The sequence below is a fragment of the Vigna umbellata genome, chromosome 1 (genome assembly GCF_029865625.1).
Source record: "Vigna umbellata cultivar VRB3 chromosome 1, Vumbellata_1.0, whole genome shotgun sequence".
Lineage (NCBI taxonomy): Eukaryota > Viridiplantae > Streptophyta > Magnoliopsida > Fabales > Fabaceae > Vigna > Vigna umbellata.
The window spans coordinates 22,532,867-22,542,055 of NC_142165.1; the positions used below are offsets into that span (position 1 = coordinate 22,532,867).

The 9,189-nt window shown below is 36.4% G+C and overlaps 1 protein-coding gene across 3 annotated transcripts; it reads left to right on the forward strand.

Moving 5' to 3' along the window:
• The first annotated feature begins 863 nt into the window (after positions 1-863).
• LOC124827897 (C3H4 type zinc finger protein) lies at positions 864-9,189 on the forward strand. Of its 3 annotated transcripts, none has more exons than XM_088100600.1 (7): positions 864-1,313; positions 1,411-1,451; positions 1,617-1,704; positions 1,793-2,426; positions 2,981-3,106; positions 3,189-3,468; positions 3,621-4,179. In XM_088100600.1, exons 4-7 carry the CDS (start codon positions 1,819-1,821, stop codon positions 3,633-3,635), a joined length of 1,029 nt encoding a protein of 342 aa, XP_087956726.1. In that variant the 5' UTR covers positions 864-1,313; positions 1,411-1,451; positions 1,617-1,704; positions 1,793-1,818; the 3' UTR covers positions 3,636-4,179. The 3 variants fall into 3 exon arrangements, with proteins under 3 accessions (XP_087956726.1, XP_047157026.1, XP_047157025.1); XM_047301070.2 differs by lacking the exon at positions 3,621-4,179 and adding an exon at positions 8,403-9,189 and having other exon boundaries at positions 866-1,313; positions 1,411-1,492; XM_047301069.2 differs by lacking the exon at positions 3,621-4,179 and adding an exon at positions 8,403-9,189 and having other exon boundaries at positions 866-1,313.

The window sequence follows — 9,189 nt, forward strand, 5'->3', positions numbered from 1 at the left end:
AACGAAACCCCCTAGTAACATACAACCAGTAATGTTGCATGCTCTAGGTTCGAAGATAGTGAAAGAGAAGGGAAAAACGACTTACCAGTCCAAACGAAAATACGATCGGTTCAAAAGGAAGCCTTCGGTATGGTGAACGTTTGAGCACCTTTCAACCAAAGATTGAACGGTTCAGAGAGCTGGAAATTTAGAGAGAAGGCAGAGAAGAGTTTAGGGTAAAGAGTCTTAGAGAGAGAAGAGCTTAGAAAATAAAAAATTCTGAGGAGCCCTTCCTAAAATTAGGTTGGCCTTAGTCTGATGGGCCTGGCAGCCCCACATAGGACCCAATGGCCTAAAACTTTTTCAGACTCTTACAAATTGGAACATTGATAACGAACATTACAAACTAATTATAATTTTTTTACTAATAATTTCTTTTAATAAGTATAAAAACTATATTAGATATTAATAAATTTTAGTTTATAAAATGATATTTAACTTAGATATAATGATTAGTTAAATTTTTTATCGTTTTTATTTAATAATATTTTTATAGTGTATATCTTATATATTGCATTAAGAATATTTGTATATAATTATAATGAATACCCAAATATTTATAGAAATAACTTTAATACATTAAGTCACTTCTATTTCTATGACTTATACATCATATGTCATCCCTTATATATTAATTTCTAAATAATAAATAAATCAAAAGATCAATATTTTTAACACTATTCAATATCTATTAAAAAATTAACAAGGAAAATACGCACAAATGAATTTACTTAGTTCTAAAAATACCGAACTAAAGTTTTAATTTATTCTTATAAATAAAACAACAACGAAAGTTACTTCCTGCTTCTTCGTTTTATACCTTTCCCTTGTCATCATTTTCGAAGAGGGAAAAAGGAAAAAAAAAAAAGAAAAGATACTGCGAGGTAACACCGCAAGGAAGCAACGGAAATGTGCATGACAGCCTTTATCTGATTGTGACCTCCCTCCTTTGTTCCTCTTTCCCTCCGTCATCATCCCCAAACTCCATACGGCGCCGTTTCCCTTTAATCTCTTCTCTCTCCGATGCGTTTCCCCTTCTCATTCCGCTCTGTCGTTTTCCTCGCGCTTTGCTTTGCGCCGCGACTCTTCCAGTCAACGCTACCGTTTCGCTCCTTCTAATCGTCGTTTTATCGGTTCATCCGCATAAAGCACTTTCCTCGCACGCTTTCCTTTTTCACTCTCTCACTCGGCGCCTCCATTTCATTCCGATTTTCTTTCAACTCTTCTCTAGAATTCGGCCGAATCCCGAACTGTTGTTTCGTTGACGATAACACGTATTCGATTTTTGTTTTTCTTTTCTTTCTTGAACTGTTTAGGTTTCCAATTTCATCGCTGTGAAATGATTGCTATTGTTATTTCCTTGTTTTGCAGCTTTCAATCGATGGTTTTTTATGCGTGATCGCGGGAATTAGGTTAGCTGATGTTCCTTTCTCGCTTTACAAGCAAAGCGACTGTATGCGTTGTATTTTTAACATTTTGTTTTTAATTTAGGTTAATTTTTTTTAACATATTTAGTAAAGGATGATAATTATGTATGGTTTTGGAAGTAAGCTTCGCTTCGCTTTGATTCTTCGCAGATTACCAATGGAAGTGGCTGACTCTAGAGCATCCTGATTTTGGCGTTGCAAGGAGGAGAATTTGTTTTCAGTCAAATTGTTTTTGAAGGTAGTGTATATATGTGTGTGTGTTTCTGTGGTGGTGGAGTTAGATTAGTTAGATGTTATTGTTATCTGACCAGAACGATGTCTTGAAGGTCCGGGCGACTGTCTGCCGTAGTTGATGGAGCGGCCTGGAAGCTTAAATGGCAGTCAGCATGTGATAGAAATAGGTGGGAGTTCCGATGCTTCTACTTCAACTGCGACACATCATGATAGCAATTTTAATGGCACACATGTTACGCTACACGAAGAAAGAGTTACCGGTGCAAGGTCGCCTCTATCTCAGCCTTCAGTTTCAGTCACTAGTTTATCAAATGGGTCTAATAGTCGGAATTCCTCGTTCATGAGACGCGGGGATACGCGTAGGAATAGGAGTCCGGTGCATTCGGGGTTGTGGATATCGATTGAGCTGGTCCTCTTAGTGAGCCAGATTGTTGCATCTATCGTTGTTTTATCTTTGTCAAGGCATGAACATCCTCGTACTCCATTGTTTCAATGGATCATTGGTTATGCTTCCGGATGTGTTGCTACCCTCCCTCTGCTTTATTGGCGGTATTATCATCATAACCATGCGAGAGAGCAAGATTCATCTCAATCAAGGCAAACATCTCCTCGGATTAATGATCCTTCAGGGACACTCCTTTTCAGTTCCAGAACTAGTGGTGGAGAAGATGGTCAGGCTGTTGCATCCTCCAGAAGCAATCAAGCCTCTGTGTTGATGAATAGAAGGTAGTTAATTAGTTATGATTCTCACCTTGTTTATACAATGTTAGAATGTCACCTTTTTCCTTTCATGCTGAATACAATTGTATCGAAAATTGCTGCTTTAGTCTTTAGAATTATATGAAGTTAATGTGCATTCATATGTTGAACAAAGTTTGTATGTTAGACTCATAATGCTGACATATTCGCTTGTATAAAGGTGTTCTTGAAGCATATAACAAAGAGTGTAGGTGTTTTTACTTTTAATTTGTGATGAAAGCGTGATACTGATTACTGGCTTAAAGAATTATTGAGATTGATTTTACCCATAATAGTTATGGAAGAAGTTAAAGTGTTTTTTATTTCCTGAAAACTGATATGACGGAAATATCTATATCTAATGTTTAAGTATTCTTTGGCCTATCCCATGCTAGTTGCCATGTTCCTCGACTTGCTATAATTTCACTATTTATTCGTTAGATTTATAATTTCAATGTTTTATTTCATGGTTATAACTTGCAAGTATTTGAACTTGTAATAGCTTATGAAGCTGCTAAGTCCTTGTTATTCTTGCAACACAGAATGAAGACTCTAGTGGAATATTTCAAAATATCTTTAGATTGCTTTTTTGCTGTATGGTTTGTTGTTGGAAATGTATGGATCTTTGGGGGACATTCGTCTGCTGATGAAGCTCCTAACTTGTACAGGTATAGCCTTTAATTCACTCTGGCATTAATCTTTTTGTTTTTCAGAGTCATAAAATTATATCTGTTCCATTTCACTTGGCAGGTTATGTATAGTGTTTCTTGCATTTAGCTGTATTGGTTATGCTATGCCCTTCATTCTCTGTTCAACAATCTGCTGTTGTCTGCCATGTATAATTTCCATCCTCGGGGTTAGAGAGGACATGTCTCAAAACAGAGGGGCAACTTCTGAATCTATTAATGCTTTGCCAACTTACAAGTTCAAGATGAAGAAAAATAAAAGAAATGGAGAAGGCAACTCAACTGAAGGTGGAGTTGTGGCTGCAGGAACTGAAAAAGAGCGAGTAATATCTGGAGAAGATGCAGTAAGTACCATCTGATTTATATATATATATATATGTGTGTGTGTGTGTGTGTGTGTGTGTGTGTTTGTGTGAGTTATACTTTACTCCATCTTAATATAATTGAATTTCTGAGAAGAGGTGCTTGTTTGTAAACCCTCGCTAATGTGTTTTAGGTGAACAGAGGTTAAGAAGAATATGCCCCAGATGGTTTCTGTTAGTGTTTTGAAGTAGTTAGGGACCTCAAACTGAATTAGGGGAGTTAAGAAGGGGAAATGAAACCTCCAATTCTGGTAGTTGGGAAAAGGAGGGAAACAGGAGAATGAAAAAGGGGGTGTAGTGTGCATTGTATGACAGGGTATGAGAAAAGGGGAGAGTGATTTGAGGGTTTCAACTCTCTGACAATTGGTACAATCTAGACCATGTTTGTAAAACATGCATTTCCATGTAATAGTGATGGAAGAGTGGGAAGGAAGGGGGAAATGATGAGATGCTGGATGAAGGAAAGATTATCATAGGTGTAAATCATGCACGACAGCACTGTGATTTAAGGATAGTGGAGTGGAGATCTGAGAGGTATAAAGCTGTTATGTACTATTGCTCCATAGAAATGTATGCACTGTAATTTTAGGATATTGGAGTGGACACCCAAGAGGTATACCGATATATGTATAAAGCTGTGATGTACTATGTATGCACCATAGAAATGTATTACTTCTTTCTAAGATTGCTTGATCTGTGAGGTAGGTGCAATGATACATGTATAAGCTGATGGCTCTGCACAGAAGTAAATAATTGTTACCTTTAATAGTATCTATAACTGAATCCTAACAGATCAACAAGTGCCAACAAATCTACATGAGAGGACTGTACATATCCATCATCCTCCTCCCTGCAAAGATTGGTTGAGTTGGAAGAAACCACTTGTCTCTTGGAAGTTGAAATCTAGGTCTTAGAGTGACTTGATGAGCTCTCATAAATTTGCTCTGCATCAAGGACCTTTTCATGAACAAAATGTATTTCTATTTCCATGTTCTTGGCGTGAGCATGTAGTATGACAATATTATGACATTAAATAACTGAAAGATGGAACTAATATAGTCCGAGTTCAATCTGTTAGGATTGAATCCAGAATGTATTCTACAATGGAACGCCATGTTCCTGAGTAAGTCTTGAGAATAGGATGATCTGCATTTTTGCAGCTTTGGAGATTGAAATCATTTAGCCAACATTAAGGTGGAAGGACAACATAATCTGAAGAAGGATGATGAACATCATGATCTAGCTTATTGCACAGTTGGTCTTAGACTTTGGGCTTGATTCAATGTTCTAAAACTATTTATATGGTGAGGATTGACAATGCCTCATAAGCATTGCTCGACTATGTTTCTGAGCCATGTGAGACTGGACACTGCCTCAGACCTAGCAAAATGAAGGTGCTGGAATTTGCAATGAAATAGACCAAATAGACTTCAATTAATGTAGCTTTTCAAAGCAGCTCCTAACACCTGAGAATGTGGGTGGCCCAACAATAGATCTAAGATAGATTTTGATACCATTTTAAAATTCAGATTTTAAGACCTAATTCAACTTCACAAAATTGATTTGTATGGCGGGAATTATACAAATCTTAGAAAGAAGTGCTACATAGGCCGTATCTCTAGGGTAAGAGGAACTAAACGTGGTACCTCAGCAAAATGAAGTGATGGAAGTTGCAATGAAAGAAAACCGAAGAAGCCACAATTAAAGTGGGCTATGGGTGAATGCACATATGAAAGCTTTCCGACAGTTGACATTGATTAGAACTTCTGTGACCTCCATCGTGGCCTCCTTTATTTCTACCAGTTTGGTTTCCTTGGCCTGATCATCTTAAATTGTAGAAATTTGAGTATTGTTGGCCTTGAGAAGAATACAAGTGTGATGAGGTAGCGGCTGACATGTTCCTTTCCAATCGAACTACATTAGTGAGGAATAGATCCTAAGCCTCATCAGTTGTGCAAGGATCACTCATTCTTCATTGTGGTGGCAGTACTTGAATCCATTCAAAGGCCATCAAGAACGACTCTGAGAGACTCTCGAACAGAAACTGGACAACCAGCTGAGACAAGTGAATCTTTAGGAACTTTGATACTCAATAGATAGGCGCATATACTTCTCCCTTTGTATTTCTAAGTTTTCATCTTAACTCAAACCATGGTTAAAGTTTGAGTGTGGAAGAACTTTTTAATTTCTTCCCAACGTTTCCCCAAGTGTATGTGTAGTCTACAACTCCTGTGGAAGCAAATCCAGAGATGAGAGGAGTCATTCTTCCATTTTGACATATATTTTAAAATTCAAGCATGCTGAGAAAATGATGTAAAAGCACAAAAGAGAGAACTGTTGGGCATAGAGAATGGGAGAGAAGAGTTTTGCATTTTAAGTTGTAATGTTTCTCACCAAAACAATGTGAAATCTGGGAGGTACAATGATATATATGAGTTGACAGGCTTGATCTGGGGGCAACTAGTGCTGTTACAGTTGACAGTAAAGTAACTTAATCCGAAGTTCTTAACAGTGCAACAACTGACGACAGATGCTATGGCTTTACAAGAGACTTTAGATAGAGCTGTATATATCTCTGTAGAAGATGGTAATAAAATCTTGATGACCCCCAATTATTGGCTTTGCAGCTTAACCCGAAATCCTAATTTCATCCAAAAGGCTTGTTACAGTAAAGTAACGAATCCTAAGTTCTTAACAGTGCAACAACTGACGACAGATGCCTACGGATTTACAAGAGACTTTAGATAGGGCTGTATATATCACTGTAGAAGATGGTAATGAAATCTTGATTACCCCAATTGTTGGCTTTGCAGCTTAACCCAAAATCGTAATTTCATCCAATAGGCTTGATTTGGGGGCAACAGATGCTGTTACAGTTAACTGTAAAGTAACTTAATCATATGTTCTTAACAGTGCAACAACTCCCAACAGATACTATGGCTTTACGAGAGACTTTAGATAGGTTTGTATATAACTCTGTAGAAGACAGTAATAAAATCTTGATTACCCCAATTATTGGCTTTCCAGCTTAACCCAAAATCCTTATTTCATCCAAAAGGCTTGATCTGGGGGTAACTAATGCTGTTACAGTTAACAGTAAAGTAACTGAATCCTAAGTTCTTAACAGCGCAACCACTGCCAGCAGATTCTACGGCATTGCAGGAGGCTTTAGATAGGGCTGTATATATCTCTATAGAAGATGGTGATAAAATCTTGATTATCCCAATTATTGGCTTTTCATCTTAATCCAAAATCCTAATTTCATCCAAACTCCTTTCTATTGCTAGTGGTTCAAAATAACTGTTGATGTTACTGAGTTACAGGAAATATTGCCCTTAAGAGACTTTGTCATATTGAAATTGTATTAGCTTAGCACACAATCTCTTTGCGTTGACGGGGATTGTAATTATTCAAAATAGAGGGCAGAGTAATATATTTTTAAATATAACCTTGTGTTTTGATAGAAAATTTTACAATTTCCAAACAATTCAAATATGTTGAATTTGAATTGCTTTCATTTTAAATTGTTTTTAAGTTTTCAAATATTTTGGGTGGATAAAACAATTCAAATTTATTGAATTTTAATTTTCTTGTTTGGAAAGAGTTTTCAATTACCATCAATTAAACTGGTGACATTGATCTACTAACAATTTCTTCAAACATTGACCCAAAAATAACCCTCAACTAAAAATAACTCCATTGACCAATGTCGATAAAATACTGACAAAAGTCAACAGAGAAAGGTCTACCTTGACAGATAAATTAGTCCAATAATGTCAATTGGAAAACAACTCCTATCAAGGTCGACTAAAATATTTCACTTACATCGGTTGGAAAATAGTCTCATTGCAGTTGACAAAAGAAAACAACATCCTTGTTGGCTTCGGTAGGAAAATAATTCTGCCATTGTTGGTCAAGAAGACCTAGATTAACATTGGTTGAAAAATAATTCTTACATTCTGAACGACATTGGTCCACAAGCTACCCTGAACCAACATCAACTGGAAATAATCCCAATTGATGTCAACAGAAAAATTGTTCGATATTAGTTGAAAAACACCACTAATGTTGACAAACAAAACCTTGACTTGCGAAAGATGAGAAAAACAGCTTTGGTCCATGTAGGTGGAAAAAAACCTGTGGTGGCAACCAAGAAATAACCACAATCCACAATTGACTTTAATATGAAAGAAACCTCTGCGTTCATTAGTTGAAAAATTATGAGCTGAAATGTCCCAACCGAAGCTGCCTCGATGTTGTCCCGACCAAGGTTGGGCTGAAGAGAGAATATGAAGACAAAAGACATTGGTTTAAGACAAGAAAAAGTACGAAGAATTTCATAATTTGACTTTTTAGGTGGAATTTGAAATTTTCTAATGAGTAATAAAATTAATCTCAAATTATTTGAAATTAAATTTTTCTTAAATTCCCCATCAGCAATATATTTGTCATAAAACATTTCAACTTTTCTATAAAAATGAATTGTCCACTAAATGTTTCCCATCCAAACACACTGTAAGGGAGAATAATATCATTTTAAAAAGTAGAGGGGAGAGTAATATAGTTTAGGCATCTCTTGGGCAAGGATTTAATTTACGAACTAAATATCATCCTTAAATTGTCAGGTTACGCTGTTCAGTTATGTTAGATTTGCTATGATAGCACTTGTATCTAATCAAACTTTTTATCTGGGCTATGGACAAACAAATTTAGGCTAGTAGGCTTCTTGGTATGGTAGTGCTTATTTAGTTGCGGTAGCACCTTAAAGTTTTTATTAGACTATTATTTCATTGTTGCTATTGAATTTATAATAATGTAAAGTGTTTGAGCCTAAAAAGACCTTGTATATAGAGATTTTTTTGTTTGTCAGCTACTTATGATTGAAACTCCTATTATTCTTTTGTGGTTTTCGACAGGTATGCTGCATCTGTCTGGCAAAGTATGAAAATAACGATGAGTTGAGAGAATTGCCTTGTTCTCATCTTTTCCACAAAGATTGTGTGGATAAATGGTTGAAAATAAATTCATTATGTCCTCTTTGCAAGAATGATGTTGGTGAGAACTTAACAGGATTGGTCTCAAGTGAAGATGCCAACCAACATCGGAATGAGAGCAGGATTGAGAATGGCCTTGCGAATACATCACTTTAGTTGAGAGTTATATACAAATATACAATTGGATCCACCCTCTCATTTTCCTTGAGAATTGGATAATGTCCTCTGGCAAGTTACTAGAGAGAAAGAACTAGTCACCTTTGGTAATGGTGGGTAACTAATCACCTATTTATGATACTGTGAACTTTGCACAGGGAATGGTGAGTTCCTACACAATAAACTGCATTTCTCTCATAACAAGACGGCCTTCTCGATGAAAAGGAAATAATCGGAAGCCCCTTTTGGGCATGCACACCTTGTACTTTTGTAAAGTGTTTTCTATGCATTTCACCTGTTGGAAGGATGCTTGATTGAGGTCATCCATTCCATATCATTTTTGTTGATGCATTTTCCTTTTCTTGTTGAAACTTTACGATGGCCCCATACAAGGCATACCCGTCTGTAGTCTAGTGGTGCTACCAATTGTTCAAGGGATGCCCATCATGGCCATAAATCGTGTGGTATTGACTGGGAATTAAAGAGTATGATTTCATGTAAATGAGTTACAGGAATATATATAATATATATAACGTGAAGTATTTGCCATTTC